Source organism: Ochotona princeps, chromosome 3, assembly GCF_030435755.1.
Source record: "Ochotona princeps isolate mOchPri1 chromosome 3, mOchPri1.hap1, whole genome shotgun sequence".
Classification (NCBI taxonomy): domain Eukaryota; kingdom Metazoa; phylum Chordata; class Mammalia; order Lagomorpha; family Ochotonidae; genus Ochotona; species Ochotona princeps.
In genome coordinates this window covers 71807088-71826929 of record NC_080834.1, presented here as the reverse complement: position 1 = coordinate 71826929, position 19842 = coordinate 71807088, and the positions used below count along the sequence as shown (strand labels likewise).

The window sequence follows — 19842 nt, the reverse complement described above, 5'->3', positions numbered from 1 at the left end:
TAAATCCATGTCCTTTCACTTTTATGCCAGTATATTTGTTTACATTTTGTAGATGGTTTTTATATATCAGAAAGAAAGGCTAGATTTTCAGTTAGCTCTGCCCAAATGTAGTTAGCAATAGTGATTCCCTTCTTTCAGTTGAAGCTGTATTGGATTGTTTCAACACTCTTCTTCCAAAATCTTAAATCCATTTGTTTATTTACATATGTATGTACTATTTTTCTATGAAACACTACTTGAGCAGTTTTTTGTCCCAAGTTCTCGTCTCCAAACTAGCACTAAGTCACTATCCCTACTGTCAAGATTTTAAAATTAAATCTGAATCTAATAGATGGACATGGTGTTATTACCTGAAATGAATATCCTGCTAGTTTTCAAATTTAATTAAGAATGCTAGACTTTTGTTTGTGTTGTTACTTTCTAATACTTTGGTTGAATCTGCTTCTCTGAAAATGATTTTGAAGGCTGCACGTCTGCCAGGAAAGTGTTTTAAATCAGTCAGATTCCAAATAGGAAATATTATACCCTAGCCATAAAACATAATGTGTTCAGCAAGCGTGCATTTTGAGCAAGTCATTCTTCATGAAAGTTTCCTGCCATTTGTTGCTCTACTTCAGTTTAATTGAAATTCATTAGAGACTTAAATTTTATGTAATTAACGGAAAACCCAAGAAATGCTGGATAGCAGTGTCAAATCGTTGTAATAGGCTGAAAGTGGTTACTCTTTAATTGCTGTCATAATGGCCTATTAGTCATGCCTCCAAAGAGGTGTCAGATGCGTTTTCCTTCTTCTGAAACATCTGTGTTATTTAATAAATTGAATAAGCAAGGTGAAATTTACACAGAATACCTAAATAACTTGATATCACCTCACTAGAGGTGGTTTTTGAAGCCCTGTCAGTCCAGGTGCAGAATTTCTGTTCTGCCCTTGGCAGTAAAGCATATGGAGGGTTTTCTTTCACTTCCACAAGTTAGTAGAATAACACATTTATCTTCTCAACCTTGATCTTCACATCTTCTTTCCTGTCAAAATGTTATATAGCAGAAATTGAGCAGAATTACTACACAGAGTATAAATTAAGAACATGTTTTTATTTAATACCTTTATCAGGAATCTAGAAAAGGTTTTTTGAGCAGTGTAGCACAAAGTGTAACTGTATGCTTCCAGCTTCTTTACAAAATTAAAAATATATTTTTGTCCACCGGATGTGCAACTGTGTTGTGATTAACTGTCGAAGACATTAATACAGAGTAAAATTATTCTTTTTTCTTTGATTATACTCCTTGTATGTTGTTTTGAAATATTTCAAAGAGATGTTAGGGTGTTCAAAACAGTAACACACACAAAAAAAGTAGCTGAAAATCCAGACATTCTGATTTTAATAGGACATTATTATAATGATTTATCAATATCCTAAATATAGAGAGCATTTTTGGTGTGAAAATGATAGTTGTGGGAGAGATAAGGAGCAAGACTTAAAACAGCATGTTGAAGGCAATGAGAAATAGTGAAAAATATTGTTTGGTCTTCCTTTAAAAGCAACAGCAACCCTCAATTTTCTAGCCTCCATGAAATTTTGTGAAATTTGTACCATAAATAAGAAAACAATATTTGCCTTCAATAATGTACTTAAATCATTTCTCTCTGATTACATGTCATGTTTTTCTGGGTAAATGTGGCAAAATAAAAGATTTTTGGAATAATGCAGAGCTACCAAAGTTGTCCAAAATATTGCACTGATATGAATTATGGTGATACTGTAGGAGAAAATAAGATCTTAGAGTCAAATAAGGTAAGAAAATAAAGTCTTGTAGAGAAAATATTTGACTCTCACTCTTATGACTAAATCAGGTGAATGCTTATTGTGTTGCCATGTGTCTGGACAGTAGTAGATATTGATCCTCTGAAAATACTTGCAGTTGATTTTGACGTAGATTTTTTTCTATATATATTTTAGGTGTTTTAAAGCGATTCCATGAAATTGAAGGCCTTGACAACTCAAACTCTCAAACTGCACACATTCACAACTCTTTTGAGCTTTTCCACATCTGCAGATCAGCTAACAGTAATTTTCTGTTCTATGTTGAAAATGGACCACTAGACATTGTCTTAACAGCTATGATTTTTTAATTACAAAACTCTGAGCTTATAATACTATATTGTGGTAAAGAAGTGCTTAGATTCATAAAGCACACTTAGTTTGTGGTGATTCTTATTCAGTATTGCTTATCTGTATGACTTTTATGAAATTACATAAACTTTCCATTTTCTTGCTAATAAGATCACATGAGTTAGTTTATAGTGTTTCCAACAGTTCCTTAAATTTTCATTTTTCCTAATATTTTAACTAATAGTTGAACTTGGATGGTGTCTTCTGTTTCCAAGTGCAGTTAATGTATGAATTCTTACAGTTACTCAATTTTCGAATTTTATTCATGGCAGTACACAGCATGATTGCCTCGAAAATAGGAGATCAGATGATAACATGCTTCCTCAGTTTCTTTACTATATTTCTTCATTCTTGAGATTGTTTTCATTTTAATTTTTCCACTGAAGTTTGCATATAACATTTTATACTTAGAAATAAGGGATATTTTACATATTAAGTGAGAAATTAATTTTTGAATTATTTGATTACATCCTACAACAAATTGTTTAGTGTCACATGGCAATAACAGGAGGAAGTGAAAGTCCAGTCCAATGTCCTAATTTAGAATTTCTGTGCTTCTTTACTGGTTAACTGCATAAATCTTTATAGGTCTCCTAGATGAAAACCGTGAGAGTCTGCTTTCTGTAATGTTTCTTTATTCACCATAAAACAATCAAAACAAAAAAAAAATCTTTCCTACTTGGTGCATTTAGTTTAAGTTTACTATTAAGTATTCTCATTTATTCTTTTATTCATTCTTTGAACAAGTTAATCTTATTGCAAATACTGTTCTATGAACATAGTTGGTATGTACTCAGCCACCTGTTAGTTTACTCACTTATATATAGTTAACACAAATTGCTAGGGAATAAAGATATATGGCAGTTTCACAACTACATGAAAATACAGCAAACTAGTGCAAATTTGAAGTTACTGATGATGGAAAAAGTCACACATAAATATAGATACAGCAATTGAATGGTTTGTAAAGCAAGTCTAATGAGAGCTAATGTATGCCAATATATACTCTTATGCTTATAAGAGAGTATTCCTCTAGACTATATGTGTTTATCTGAGCAATATTTAAACAGTATTAGAATGTGTTCGATCCATGGTGATGATAACAATGTTGTAATGGTAGTAAAATATTTATTTGGATTTTCATGTAAGGTGTTTGTAAGAAACACAGACTTTGCATATTTTGAATGTTTTCTGTTAAATTATTCTAGGGCTTCCTCATATTGTATACCTTGTAGTAATAATGGACTTAATGAAAAGTCTGAGTAAGGCTTTAGATCTATGTAGTATTTGTTGAAAATTTCTGTTTCAAAGTTTTTATTTGAGGAAATGAAATCTACTGAGTCAGAATAGATGGAGTCCTGAATACTTCCTCTTAGCATTCATACAAAATGAATGTGTTGAGAACTTAAAAAAGGAAGGTTTTTTTTTTTTCTTTTGGTCTTTCTGTGTTTACTGATGGTCTGATATATTAAGTGTATGTTAACAGAAACATTTTCAAATCATTTTAACTACTATGGTACAATGCTAATGAGTTGCTGTCTAAATTCAGTATTCTTTATGTGTATTCAGTCAACTGCATCAGAGAAACTAGGGCAGAGTAACTGTGGTACCACTTGAGAACCTGTGGTTATATTGAATGTGCATGTGATAATAGTAAGTTTATAAAGAAAAACTGATGAGTGAAGTTAGATTAGAAAAAAGCCTTTAAGCAGAGGCAGTTACTGTGATCTATCTGAAAATGAAAATGGTTGTTCATAGAAGCTACTTTGTTGATGTAACAGGGATTGTCATTTTTCAATAATACTGATCAAAAATCCTATTTTGTAGTAACTACACTTACAACTTGGCTGTTTGATAAGCATCCACAATTTTTTATAGCAAAAATAAACATTTCCAGATGGGATACATAGAGAAAAACAAATTCAGTCTTGCATAAACCATTTCCAGTCTTTTTCTAGTATTATTTAGACGCTGTTGTTTGCTTTCATTTCCTTCTTCCAAGATCAGGCGCGTTCAGGGTGGTATGGCTGTAGACGACAACTACTCATTTCCTTCTTCCAAACACTATCTTTTTAGTAAAACTTTTTGAAGAATAGATCAAAATGGAAGTTATCAGTTAGTGGTTATGAGGAAATTGATCCAAACTGAAAGCCATCCTTACCCAGAGCAGCATGTAAATTGTCCTGGATGTTTCTAAGAGAAACGTCTGTAACTTAACAGGATGATTTGTACAATCCACTGGTTTCAAAAATAAAGTGAATTTAATGATTTAGATTGAGTGGGATAATGTTTAATTAAGATATCTGGTTTCTAGTTTCGTGGAATAAAATATTTATGGGTGAATCTTTGACTTGAAATATGTACCTCACAATAAAGAACGAAGATAGCAAGTGAATGTACAGATGAAACTTGATTGGGGCATGAGTTGAAAATTGGTGTAGGGATGAAATTGCACAGAAACTTGTTACACTTTTCTCTAATTGTACATGTATTTGAAATTTTATATAATAATTTATTTAAATCTGGGAGTAAAATGTGTTCTTTAGGCTCAGAGTATAGCTTTCTTTTTTTCATGCATAAAAGGCACAGAAAACAACTGGTCCACATAGGTTAGTTTTACCTATGAGGACTCTCATTTTTCTTTATATATAAATATTTATGTATTCAGTTTAAATAATGATAAAAAAGGGAGAGGGAAAAATATAGACTTCCTTTCGTTGTTTGACTCCCCACATACCTGTAGAAGCCAGATCTGGGCCTAATGAAGTTTAAGGTTCAGAAACTCCATCGGCTGAAACTCCATCTGGTTCTCCCATGTAGAAAGCTGGAGTTTTAAGAGTTTGTTCCATCTTCTGCCCTCAGAGATGTGCTCGCAGGGATCTGGGTCAGAGGTGGAACACCCAAGGCTCCAACTGACTGCAGTATAGAATGCTTTTTTTTTTTTCAGAATGACATGAAGTAAAATCTGCCACGCAAATAATATGGATCTGTTTTGACTATTGTAGTAGGAAATTTTTCCCCAGGTGATAAAATAAGGTATACTCTTAAATTTAATGATCTTGATACTGAAAGGTGAAAATGTATGTCTTCTCAAATATTTAGCCTTGTGTTTCAAAAGTTATATGAACTAGAAAAAAATATTGTTAGTCTCATTGTTTTTTTAAACAATGGAGAGAATATTTAAAGTGTTAGATGTCTACCAGTCTTGAGCATGCATGGTTGGATGAGTAAGCAGTGTTAGTTTCTTTTCAGTAAGTAAGCCAGAGTGATTGTTGTTGTTATTGTTGACAGTTTACTGGACAAATAAAATATTCAGTTTATTAATCTGAGTGTAGTTTAGGTAAAATATGCTACATGGTATACAATCTGCCTCAAAGTACACACATGGTAACTGTCTCCCAAGAGAATTGTTCTGCCGTTGATGTGTGACCCTTTAAGGCAAGTAGATCTCCCATTTAAACAAGTGGGTGGGTTACCTGAGTTATTTATTGGACAGTTTCAGTATTATTACTATTTACATCCTGTTTTATCTCCACAGTGCTGCTGATTTATCTGATTCTGCCCTAAAATGATTTCATAGTTTTGACTAGTTTTAAAATAGTGTACTATTAAAATCATAGTGTAATACAAAAACAGGGTGGTGAATATTTTAAAACATGTTACCTCTCCAGGGCAAGAAAATATACTTGCTCTATTTCCTTTCCAGTTTTGAATTCTTAATGCAATTAATTCTGAGAAACTAATTTGGGATGCTTTCAACAAAACCTCTTATAATTATGAATAGATGATTTGTAGCCCAAACGTTTTTGAACCAATCTTTTGGCAGTATCTAATTTGAAAGCAAGATTATGAGCAAAACTTAGTATCTCACAAAGTACTGTATTCTAAATGAGCTGTGTCAGATGTGACAGGTTTTTGATTACTCAATGTAATGAATTTGCTTTCTTTTCCCCTCATATCCCTTACAAATCAAGATTTTTAAAAGCCTTGCATTTAAAATGATACTATTTAGCAATAGTTATATCCACAGGAACCCTTCCAGATTTTGAAATGGATTCTTCTTATTGATAACATAGCTTTATTTGTTAATTTGTCAAATGTCCTTGTTATAGTTAGTTCTCTAAGCATTTTATTGAAGGGAATTATGATTCAATATCTAGTTTCTTCTTGATAACATTAGAATTAGAAGCAAACATTTAGGAAAATAAATAGGCTCAATTTCCCTGCCAAATCAGTCTTAATAAAAGAATTATTCTTGAGAAATACAAAACACTGCATATGTATCATGCAATTTGTTCCCTCCCTCTAATGCTTCTGCTGCGTTGTCCAAGCTAATCGTTCCTGCCACTGACCCAGAAACCTCTTTTTGACTTTTTTGGTAGGTAAAGGAAAAATTGTACTTTTCGTTATGTTTTCTTTTTAAACAAATACCAATGGTTGTGTTTCCTGTGTTTCCTCAGGAGTCTGATGGCCAGGGATGCCCCTTCTGTCGTTGTGAAATAAAAGGAACTGAGCCCATAATCGTGGACCCCTTCGATCCTAGAGATGAAGGCTCTAGGTGCTGCAGCATAATTGACCCCTTTGGCATGCCAATGCTCGACTTGGATGACGATGATGACCGAGAGGAGTCCTTGATGATGAACCGATTGGCAAATGTTCGAAAGGTAAGACTGAGTTGAATGTGTGTTCAGTTAGAGGAGCATGAGGATATAAAAAAGTAATGCTGCCGCCACAGAGCAAATGTGGGCATACTTGAGTTTGGGAAAGGACTCTAGATTCTGAGAAAAGAAAGATGCCAATATGAGTAATGTTGATAGATTAATACAATGGAGAGATAACTAAACTCTGCCCAAATAAATAACTAGACTCACGAATTTTAGATTTTAAGATGAGAAATATAAGTGATAGGATTATTATAGAATTTAACATCTTCAGGACAATAATCTGAAGAACAGTGTTAGAGAAGAAATTGTTAAAGTGAAGAAACATTTGATAAAATCGTTTAACAGGGATGCATTCTAGCTGTTTTGTTTCTAAATAGTCATACAGGGCTTATCGCTGAATTTAGCATTGACTGGGGTTTGTTCATCACTATGGCCAACTGAGAGAATTGCCCTTGTGCAGTCATGGAGAATGGATGTTTTAGTCTACAGTTTATATAACCAGTTCACTAAAGACTGTTTAGTGTAGCAGAATGCCGAGTGATTGAATTTTAAAACATAAATGCAGTGATCAGGAGTGCAAAACTCCAAGACATCAACCTTCTGTCTGATTACTGATACGTGAAACTGAAATTTTACTCAGAATTTCGTGTGTTCTCACATTGAGAGAAATGGGAGCAAATGCTGTAGAAGTTCTGCAGAGGTGTCACCTTTTTCCTGATTCATGGCCCGCATCTCTACCAAGTTAAAATAACCTACAGGGGCCAACATGGTGGCATATCCACCTGTGGCACCAGCATCCCATATGGGCTTGGATTTGAACACGACTGCTCCACTTCTAATCCAGCTTTTTGCTTATGACTTGAAAAGGATGACCCAAGTTCTCAGCCCCTGAACTCACGTAGGGGACCTGGCTTCTACTTCAGACCAGCCCAATTTTGGCTGTTGTATCCATTTAGGGAGTAAAGCAGAGAGCAGAAGATCTTTTTTCTCTAGCTCTCCTTGTCTAACTCTGCCTTTCCAATGAAAGAAAAAAAATCTTAAAAAAAAATCTTTAAGAAAAAAGGATAAACTTATAAAGCCTTGTCAACATAGACATTAGAATCCTATATATTTTTAGATTTTGACAATTACTGGGGCAGTTACTTGCCGTCTAAGTAGAATGATGGCACTGTATAATTGCATCAAATATTAATGCATGTTGTGCCCTTTCTCTGTAGCAATGAAACACTTGATGAAGATAACAAATGAGGCATTTCATTGGGGTTGTGTCCGAGTTTGCCCCTTGGAAAACCTCTGGCTTTTCTCGATTCCCTTGGCCCATGCTGTCAAATGACATTCCCTTGGGATTTTCTATATGAAGCTTATGTTAGCATTACCAGTATCACGATTCAAAGTTTAATTTGGTCAGGATATTGTTATTGACTTCATTGTTTTTGAATCAATTTTGCACTTTAACTGAAACGTTATCTAACTTTACCCTTTAATTTCCACCAATGGTGATTAGTCTTTAGTTTTCATTGATGTGATCTCTTACACACAGAAATCATTTCCAGGAACACTAGCAGGTATTTCTCAACAGTGAGGAAAAAAAAAACCCCATCAAATTGAAAGAGAAAATTCAGATTATCCTGAAGACAATCAAAAATTTGATTTTAGGAAGACTTGAAAATACCTGTTTTTAGCAGTAGTGTAGGGGAATCCTAGGAACTGACTTAATTCCTTTCTCATCAGTTTCCTCCTTCATAAAACAGAGCGGAAACAGTACCTTCTCTGTTGGGTGTTACGATGATTAAATGAAATCAAAGATTTAACATCCTGGACCAATATCAGGTCATTGAAATCATAAATATTGACTTACTGATATTCATTGTCTTATAAACGTGCTAAGATATCCTTGGTAATAGGAGTTAGTGAATTGATTTCATCTGCGTGTGAGAACACTGCTTGGGGTGTCAGATAATGCTTGCTCTTATCCAAAAGGTTTTGAGATGCTGATTCTGTAATCTGTAAATTAATATTTAATAAGCCAAGTTCTTTGTCTACTCTGTGCCTCCTGTCATTCTGGAAAGTGATAAAAATAGCACCCTTACAAGTTATTGAGATAACACAGTTTTTACATATTATTTATTAATTTTGACTCTGTTTATTGGCCTTTTTATTGTGAGTTAAAGATGTTTTCACATTTATATGATTTAAATTTAAGTGTAAATATATTGAACATATATTTGAAGATGTATTTTTAACTATAAAATATTGTAAGTATGTAATTTCCTTGATTTTATATTTTTTATTCATAATCTAAAATACTTACTGTCTAATCATTGAAGAAAAAGTTTGCTGTCCCAGTTGTGGAATGCAGTTAGCCTTTAACAAATGTGCATTGAACCATGCCCTCCTATGAGGCACTCCCAGTGGCTCAAGGAGTTAAAGTGACTCAGATAATTGTGTTTTCTAGTCATGAGAACAGGATCTAAATTCACATTATTAAATTGACTCTTCTGAAAAGTAATTTTCTTAAGAGCAGTCCTTTTTTCTTAAAACATTCCTTACTTCTTAGGGAAATAGAGCCTATATGAGTTCAGGAGAAGTTGTATTTTTATGCTGTGTTCCATTGAATCGGGGTAGAGTTTGAACCTCTTTTAGGTTCTGGCTTTCAGAGCCCAAGGAAGTGCTTAACATAATCAGTGAGAATCAGAATGTCCTGAACTTGATTCTGCCGGTTTTACTGATCTTTGGCACTCCCACACCTATGCACGGTATGTTCCTTCTGGCGTGCTGTACTCTTCTGTCTAGAAGCTGACAGAATTCTGCATTGATCCTTTGTGATGGAAAACTCTGACATTATTGTCCCAAAAATGACACTTTGGTGACTTACTTAGCAATCAGCAGGGTCATTTAATAAAGCTTTCGCTATAGTCAGCACTGTACTTGCGTATGTTGATATGCTAAACAAACAGTTTGTTTTGAATTGTAGAATCATGGTCAACAAAAATAAAGTGATATGCCTGTCACTGTTTAAGCACATGGTGAATTTTATTCTATTTCATAAGTCCTTATTGCTTTATTTTCAGTAAAACCTACATTTTGGTATATAGCCAAGCATGAAACCTTTAGGAATCACTGGGGAGAAAATGGCTTGACAGAATTTCTCCATAGTATTTTATTGAAACTTGTCTTTTAAGAATTGCACTGAATTGTTCTGTTTTATTTAGAGGACTCTGCTTCATTAAACTATTACTTTATAAAGCCGTGGACGTTATCTTTCCTGGCACTTAACCATATTCAGTAAATATTTACTGATTGAAATAAATTGTGGACACACATGCACACATGTTTCTTGTGGACAATTGCCTGACCTTGTGCATTTTCTAATCTTTGCCAATCTGCAGACTAGATGTGTGCAAAATGTCATACAAATATTTTATTCAATTCTGTCTTACATGAGGATATAAATAAGTATCAGATGGCTGTCTTGAAAGAGAATATCTTTTCTGTGCATATTTTCTTTATAAAAATCATTTGGCTGTTTTATTTAGGAATTTATTCATTCATTTTTAAAATGTTGCTCAACTCCAAGAGTGACTGTCAGTCATTTTCAACTAAATGACTCAGTTTTTTTCTGTTATTTCAAGTGTTCATCTTTCTCCTCTTGTTTGAGCAAGTTCATGACTAACAATATTGTGAAATTGCTTCTGCCTGTCTTAAGCATATTGCATTCTTTAAATTAGTAATGCTTTCATCATAGCCTAGATAACTGAGTTGCTTGAATATTCCTATGACTGTAGCAATATTCCACAGCTGGAGTGGATAAACAGCGGCATACTGAACATATGTAATGTGTTTTTAGTTATTTCTTTTGTCAGTTAATAATATTTCTTAATGTTGTTACATGCAGGGGCAAAGAGAAAGTAGTTTACAATTTAAACTAGAAGATGTTTTTGATACTGCCTTAATCTACATTGTGGAGTTCTGAACATGCAGGTTTGCAGTGTAATTTGATCTGGTACGAATTCTCAAGAGAAGTGCAGGCTGTGATTGGTGTGAAAATCACAAACTTCTGCTTGGTTTCAGTCAGATTGCAGCCAAGAAAAATGGACCTGTCACTCCTTAGAAAGTTGTTTTCTTTTGCCAAAGATGTAAGAGAAGTTTATTAGCTGTGATATTGATAGAACGCATAAATGACAAAGTCCATAAAATTACATACGAATAAATGCGATTTCTTAACCACATTCTGTGACCACCTCATTGACATTTCAATTTTAGTTTATACACAACATATAACATAATATACATAACATAACATGTTTTATATAACATCATATCATCTTAAATTAAGGCAAACATGTGGTATCTAACCTTTTGGGATTTGCTCATTTCCCTTAGCATTATGGTTTCCAGTTTGGCCCATTTGGCCACAAAGAACTGCATTTTGTTTTTTTTAATAGCTGAGTAGTATTCCATGGAGTAGATGAACCATAGCTTTCTTATCCACTCCTCTGCTGATGGACATTTTGGTTGCTTCCATGTTTTTGCAATTACTGATTGTGCTGCTGTGAACATAGGGGTGCCTGTTGGTTTCTCATGAAACAGGTGTTTTGGATATATTCCTAGGAGTGCTATTGCTGGATCTTAGGGTATGCAGATTTTGAGTTGTATGAATGTTCTCCATACTGATTTCCATAGAGGCTGTACCAGCCTGCAGCCCCACCAGCAGTGGAGTAGGGTTGATTTTTCCCCGCAACCTCGCCAACAAGTGTTGGTGGTGCTTTTTTTTCATGTAGGCCACTCTTACTGGCGTCAGGTGGTACCTCATTGATTTTTAACATATTGGTTACTCAATACTATGTGAATTAATTCCATAGTAATGTAAATTTTTGCTGATGGTATGTTGGAGCTTTTAATTGATCAGGATGATACTCTGCTGGCTATGCCTTCAGACCAGAGAGGGTCTCCCTAAGAAGCCATTGAACTTGACTGGACAATAAGATGCTGGACTCTATGTATGGTATATGCTTGCAATGAGGGAATCTCAACTGAACTTGAACTATGGTTATGCAACAAGATGGAGGAATCCACCATGGTGGGAGAGTTTGGGGAGGGGTGGGGAGAATCCCAGTACCTATGAAACTGTGTCACATAATACAATGTAATTAATGAATAAATTTTAAAAAATTACATATGAATTAAGTTCAGTGACAGAATGAGATACTAAATGAACTATTAATTCCTGTGCTTCTATCCATTCCATAATTTTAGTAGATATGTTAAAATCAAGTTTTAAAAAGATTTATTTATTTACTTTATTGGTAAGGCAGATTCACAGAGAGAGAGAGAGGAAGATCTTCTGTCCACTGGTCCACTCCCCAAGTGGGCACTGGGCCAGAGCTGAGCTGATCCGAAGTCAGGAGCCAGGAGCCTCTAAAGGGTCTTAAGTTAGTACTGAGCCCCAAGGTTTTAGCCGTCCTCCACCATGGCCTTCCCAGGCCACAAGCAGGGATGGATGGGCAGTGGGGCATGTGGAGCATGAACCAGAGCCCTAATGGGATCCTGGCACATGCAAGGCGAGGACACAGTCATAAGGCCACCATACCAGGCCCAAGAAGTTTGAAAATATTAATGAGGGAATATATTAGGATGGAAACTTTTTTCATCAGTGATCTTGGAAACTAATCTTTTTTATATGTTCTCATGTTGCCTTCAACAAATTGAATACCTATCACTAACTAAAAACTCTATTATGTAATCATTTCTTTTCCCTAGTAAGTGTAGAGAAATGTTCTATAGTGTTCCTGATTAGGAGATAAGATTTATGTGTTCAAATCAATGTTTTTGCATTATTTATAGAAATGTTTTGTTTTTTACTTAAATTCTACCCTCAGGAATAGTGTCAAGTGTTGAAGGGGAAAAAAAATGAAACACAAAAAGAGAATTAGATACCCAGTGTGGTAGGATGAGATTTCAACCTGTCAGTTCTACTTACTGAGTGCATTCAGAAATGAGACCATTTTTGTACTTCACAATAACATGGCTGCTACTGCTAGCACTGAGTGACAGGGCCCGGGGTGCTAACCCTGTTGTGACCCACCCTGGAAGAATTACTCTGAGCACAGTGCCAGTGTCCCTCACCTTTCCCTCAACATGAAGCACGAGTCATATGTGACAATACCAGTTCAGAGGCACAAATTTGTGCTTGAATTGAGTTCTTATTAGTTGTAATGACCTGAATGTACAATAGTCATATTTGTAGGTGAATAAAGGAAACAGCTGCCTTTTCAGGTATTGTTGATGTTATTGAGGGCCTTGTATACATGGGTAAATAGTCCTCAAAACTGGTTTGAATTCGTAGTACAAGAGAAGCAAGTACTTGAATGGCTGCATTCGGCATGAGCTCCACCTCCTGAAAAGACATCAGCTCATGAGGGGCAGTGGCTGTGCGTTCTTTTTGCGTGCTTGGCTTCACATGGTCCTTAGGCCGCAAGCGCCGGACAGTCTCTGCCCGTGAAGTGTGTCCACCGGTGCAGTTCTACTCCAAAGCAGAATTTCATTGCCAGGAGTCAGTTGGTCTGAGTTTATGTAATAGCTGTATCAGTTGGTCTGTATGTGACTTATAATGTTGAACCCTTCCTGTTAACTCCCACACTCCATCAGCACTACCTGGCTCATGTTACCCATCCTATTACGGTTAGTATCGAATGAGTAATGCATTTAAAACTGTTAGAACTCTACAGGCATCTGGTAATGGCAAATATTAGTTATAACTCGTATTTATATATTGTGTTAAAATCCATGAATTATCACTGTATTTTAGTAAATCAATATATTTCAGATATTGGTGGAAATATCCTTCTTTTAGGTAGAAATTTTCCTATTTAGGAAGAATTAGTAAAATTGTATTGTTTTAATAAGCATGTGGTTGTATTTCATGTATATTTATGTAGTATTAACTATATTTTATAACATTACTACTATTTAGTATTATATAAATACAATTTCTTTATATGGCAGTATTAAAATCATTTACTGTTATGCCATGTTTTATGTTTGTAACTCATAGAAAATACAGAGGGGAGGGGAGGGAGAAGGGAAACCCCTGTGTCTGTTAAACTGTACCATACAACAATCAAAAAAATACAAAATTGTCAGCATGTCAGATGAAATATTTTATGATAAATAATGTAGAGAAGCTTAAAACTTTGTTATTTTCTGAATAACCAAATTGGCAATAATTCAGTGTTTTGAAAAGCAGGGTGAGGGATTGCAGTATGTAGATTGCAGGTTCTTTATGGCATCACTGTTCAGAACAGTGAGGATTTCTCATAAAGGTCTTTTGAGCCTCTAAAATTTCTTTTGTTCTCAAATGTTCTTATTTAGCAACCATTTCTATGATAATATTTATAAATTATGTGTCGCCCTTTGCTGCCCTGTCAAAATTGGTGACACAGCTTGAGTGAACCAAATGGCCTGAGAAGATAGCACAACTTACTGCCGAAACGTACATTTTACTATAAGATTTAAGGGTGAGATATGTGAATAAAGGAGAACCATAAATTTAAATTAAAATCACAGCCTGTATTTAGTTGAGGATGCAAAAATCTTATTAGTGTTTAAAGTGTGAAACTTCAAAGAGACATGAAGATTTAGGAGTCCAGTCATAGGCCAAGAGATTATGCCTCCTCTCTTAAGAAGTGACTTCAGGGAGAAGCAGTGCTGCTGCTGTAGTCAGCAAAGTTTACTGTTTTGAAAGAGCACATCGGAGTCTGTCTGTACTACTTTAAAGTAGACCCTATTGGCAAAGTCTTTGACGCACCTCCCTGGCAGGTCTCAAAGAAAAAGGCAGTCTAGTGTCTTTCTCTTTATTGATTCTAATTTATAGTATCTGATAATTTTTAGTAAATATTAGTGGGGCATAGATAATAATTCAGCTATTCAATTATTGAACATTACTTTGCACACTGATCAGACAGCCACTTTTTTTAGGTATCAGTTACTTCTATAAAAAGAAATGCAGTAAGATGTTTATCTTCCTATATTGCTTTTCTACTCAACATTCCTTGTATGAACTTTTATTTTCTGAAAAGGGCCTATGAGAGAGATACTCCAAAGTAAATAACAAAATTCATTTTTACTTAAGCCATGGTGTTCATATGTATATTAGGTTGTGTGTGTGTGTGTGTGTGTGTGTGTGTGTACAAATGGTTTTGGTAATGTCTGCTTTCTGAATATTATATAGCGGTACCTTTTTAAAATAGATTTGATTTTAAGTTCACAAGGTAATATGAGAAAAAAAGGAAGAGGAATACTTCGCAGAAAGGAAGATACACTGAGATTGTGGTAATAAGTTTTATTTATATCCTGTATTAACTTTCATGCAGTTAGACAGAAACTGATGGTCAAGCTTTCCCATTATTGTCTCTGTAATACATATATCTGCAATGACAAGATGTGAAAATTCATTAAGTAAAAATCAGAAGTACCATCAAGTTGTCTTTGATTATCTCTAAAATAAGAAACCTTATTTTATTAGTAATTGAAGGGATTTTTCTCTTCTCCTGTTTTTGTAATAACCTGACTGGGCTTGAAGCTTCTTACCACGTGTTTTCCCATTTCCATTATAATGGATTTTATTAGAAAGCTTTTACAAAATCATTCTTGAAATCTGGCTGAAACCGAAGAGTGACAGAAATAACATGATCCATGATTATTAGTAATTGTTCAGCCTGCTGAAATAGGCTTCTGAGTATTTCGTTGGCTTTTTCTGCCAGGATTGTCTGGTAAAATTGCAAGTGAGGATTTCTCTATTCTTTATAGTAGTTTTTAGCATCACATTCTAAGGGCTAAAGAATTCTGTAAATTTTGTGCCAGATACGAAGAATAGTATTTATCATTTTGAAAAACAAAGGACTTAGAAAAATTTTTCAGTCTGTAGAATCTAGTATAGTCTTAAGTTTATAGAATTTAAGGATTCCAACCAATAAAAGATGTGCTCATTAGCCACCAGGATTAAAGCGTTTAAAAGAAATGATTAGTTATACAAATATGCTAGTATGATAATACAGGCCAGAATCAAGGTAGGTCCCATTCTTTGGATTGAAAAGAGCCAAAGTGAAATAATATAATTCATTCTAATGTTCTGAAATGACATGTAATGCCAGATAAAAATGAGACATACCTAATATCAAGATAAAGGAATGATCCAATCTTCATGGTTACCGCTATGCAAATGTTATTGGATCCTGCACAACAGATAATTTAGAGTAAATTTCACATCCTACTGCTGAACCTGTTTGTTAATCTTTCATTTACTTGTATTTGTTCTAACTTAGGCACGGACAGTTAGCCATAAAGAAGTCACAAAGGAAGCAGTTTGTTTAAGCAGTGTGCAAAGGAAATGATTCTTTCGTTAATTAGGGAATGAAAACTAGAATGGCAGTGATGCAGTTTCTATCATGAAAATAGTAGAAAGCAGTCTACATTGGAAAAAAAAATAGTGACAATGCACTGAAGAAATATTGACTCCCAATATGCAAAAACCCAAATAGTAAGAGGCAATAAAATGACATCATAATATGGGAACAAAGATATAAAAAGCCTGTTACTCAATGTGACGATACTCATGCCCAAAAGTTTTGCAGTTTTTTTTAATTGCATGTCTAGAAAGTTCAGATTTAAGCATTTTTATAGGCCATTTAAAAATTCTGAACAAGTGACCAAGTAGAAAACATATGTCTGAATTTTGTGTAATGATAATTATTACTCACAGCTGGTGGGAGAATAAATTGGTATTACCATCTGTACAGGAAGAAGCTTAAGAGCGTTCATAAAATGATACAGACCATTAAAATGATATAGACTGTTTGAAACTATGTATTTATTATCCTTTTTTCAGAAAAGTCTGATTTTTTGCTTTTAAACATATTCAATCGTATATATGATTGAATACTTCTCTACGATAATATTTTGGAATAGAGAAAATATCAGAACCTAAATATTCAAAGCAAGGTAGTGGCCATGTAAATGTCAGTTACATACATATAATACACTCTCCTAAAATGTGTTTCATGGACCCAGCGCAGTACCATAGTGGCTAAAGTCCTCACCTTGCATGCGCCAGGATCTCATACGGGTGCCAGTTCAGATCCTGGCTGCTCCACTTCCTTTCCAGCTCTCTGCTTGTGGCATGGGAAACTGGTAGATGGTCCAAAGCTTTGGTGATCCTGCACCCATGTGGGAGACCTGGAAGAAGCTCCTGGCTCCTGGCTTTGTATCAGCTCAGCTCTGGTCATTGCAGCCACTTGGGGAGTGAACCAGCAAGTGTAAGATCTTTCACTTTGTATCTCCTTCACTGTAATAAATCTGCCTTTCAAATAAAAATAAATAAATCTTAAAAAAAAAAAAAACCTTGGGCCCGGCAGCGTGGCCTAGCGGCTAAAGTCCTCGCCTTGAAAGCCCCGGGATCCCATATGGGCGCCGGTTCTAAACCCGGCAGCTCCACTTCCCATCCAGCTCCCTCCTTGTGGCCTGGGAAAGCAGCCGAGGACGGCCCAAAGCTTTGGGACCCTGCACCCGCATGGGAGATCCGGAAGAGGTTCCTGGTTCCTGGCTTCGGATCGGCGCGCACCGGCCCGTTGCGGCTCACTTGGGGAGTGAAACATCGGATGGAAGATCTTCCTCTCTGTCTCTCCTCCTCTGTGTATATCTGGCTGTAATAAAATGAATAAATCTTTAAAAAAAAAAAGCCTTGGTTCATAAAGAATATGTAATGGAGACTAAAATTCTTCTGGTTTATTGCTAACGAATGTAGACCATTTAAAATTTGTTTACATGAATAAGAACCATCAATTCCTCTATGTAGATATGTACAAAATATCTTCTTTTCTGTTAATTCCAAAATTATAGTAACATTTTTTTAACATTTTATTATCATTTTATGATACAATTCCATAGGCTCCTGGCATTTCCCTTATCCCCTCCCCATTTCCCTCCCCCCCACCTTGTTCCTCTGTATCATTACTAACGTACAGTTCTTCACACGCAGTCATATGTCCGTCATTGCGGGCATGAACAATGGCAGAGAGTCCAGCATCCTATTGTCAAGATATAGTGAACAATTTCATTGTAAGTCCATCCTTGTCTGGAAGCAGAAATGCATGGTACTGTACATCCCCTCAAATGAAAAGTCATAATACAAAATCAATAATAGAAAGAAAAATAGAAATTTACAATGCCATGAAGTTAAATGACATGTTACTAGATATGACAGTCTCCATTACACAGCTACTATACATCCCCTTAAATGAAAAACCACAAAACAAAATCAACATCAGAGGGAAAGAAGAAATTAACAACACCATGAAGTTAAATAACATGCTCCTAAATGACTAACGTGTAGCTGAAGAAATCAAATCAAGAACCTTCTTGAAGAAAATGATGGTACTGCATGATCTGAGTCACTGAATGATTTAATCAGAAGAAAGTGTTTTGAAGAGATGAAACTAACAGAAAACAACACCCATGCGATATAGTTTCCTCTGATTTTTTTTGAAGTTTGTCTCCTCCAGACAATAAGCAGATGGATTTTGTTTTTGAATCCAGTCTACTAATCCATGACGTTTGATTTAGCTTAAGCCATTGACATTCAGGTTTAATATGTATGGATGGTATTTTGGTCCTGTCATTTTAGGAATGGGTTGTTCGTTGGTTTAGTCTTCTGTTGTCATTTTACTGGAATGTTCTTCCCATTTGCTATTCCTCTTCTCTGTCAAGAGAACATTTTGAAGTATCATTTGTAGGGCAGGTTTGGAAGAGGCGAATTCTTTTAACTTTTCTTTGTTGTGGAAGAATTTTATTGCATTTTCAAAGACAAAGCTTTGCTGGATATGTTATCCTAGGCCGACAGTTTTTTTCTTTTAGGATCTGGAATATGTCACTCCATTCTCTTCTTGCCTGTAGAGTTTCCTGTGAGAGATCTCCTGTGAGTTTAATTGGCATTCCTTTATATGTCAATTGATTTTTTTCGCGTGCACATTTAAGGATCTTTTCCTTATGTTCAATTGAAGAGAACTTGATGATCATATGTCGTGATGAAGATCGCTTTTGATCAAGCCTGTTGGGAGTTCTGTGCCCCTCCTGGATCTTGTTTCCCAATTCTTTCTCTAGATTAGGGAAATTTTCCTTTATTATCTCATTAAATATTTTTGCAAACTCAGCTTTTCTTTCTGCACCTTCCAGGACTCCCATAACTCTTAGATTCAGCCTCTTAATGGTGTCTTTCAATTCTTGAATACTTTTTATTGCCTGATCCAGCTTTTTGTTTGCTTCCCCCTAATGACAGAAAATATCTTCTAATTCTGAGATTCTTTGTTCTGCTTGCTTCATTCTATTTTGGAGACTCTCCATTGTACTTTTAATTTGCTCTACTGTGTTCTTAATTTCTGATATATCAGCCTTGATTTGCTTTTATTGTTTCCTTAAATTCTTTGAACTCTTGTATGTGCTTCTCATTGTTGATCAGAAGCTTTAAAATGAGTTTTCTGAATTCTGTGTGCCCCATTTTCTTGATGTCTTCCTCAGTTAACTCTGAGGTTGGCATAGGGTTTTGCTCCTTTACAGGGGAGTTTTCAGTAATATTCTTTGTGCTTTTGCCTCTTCTTTTGCTCTTGGTCATTGTACTTCTGGTTAACAGAGTCTTCTCCTTGGGGCAGGTTTCTAAGCTGTGTCACCCACAGGTCTACAATGCAGTTTTACTTATTGCAGTTGGTACACAACTCTTTGCTTGCATCCACTTGTGCCACAACCTCCAGCGAGTTCCAGGTCTGGGTTCTTATGTTAGATTTCCACCGTGGTCTCTACAGCCCCAGCTCCTGGCTCACCACTCTCCACCTCCTGTGATACCGTGCTGAGGCTGCACTGTTGTCTCTGCAAGCTTTCTCCCACTTTCAGTTGGAGCAGGTCCCAGGATTAGAGAGAGACACCAGGTGTCCTATATAATTAGATTGTTGGTGGCACTG

At 35.3% G+C, this 19842-nt stretch overlaps 1 protein-coding gene across 4 annotated transcripts in view; it reads left to right on the top strand.

Annotated features, from left to right (window-relative positions):
• The window catches only part of CBLB (Cbl proto-oncogene B), a 196357-nt gene that overhangs the window by 138250 nt on the left and 38265 nt on the right, over positions 1 to 19842 (top strand). For all 4 annotated transcript variants that reach the window (XM_058661828.1, XM_004593216.4, XM_004593217.4 and 1 more), the window contains one exon: positions 6632 to 6835. In XM_058661828.1, the coding sequence (XP_058517811.1) occupies positions 6632 to 6835 (204 nt within the window). The remainder of the gene's footprint in view (positions 1 to 6631; positions 6836 to 19842) is intronic.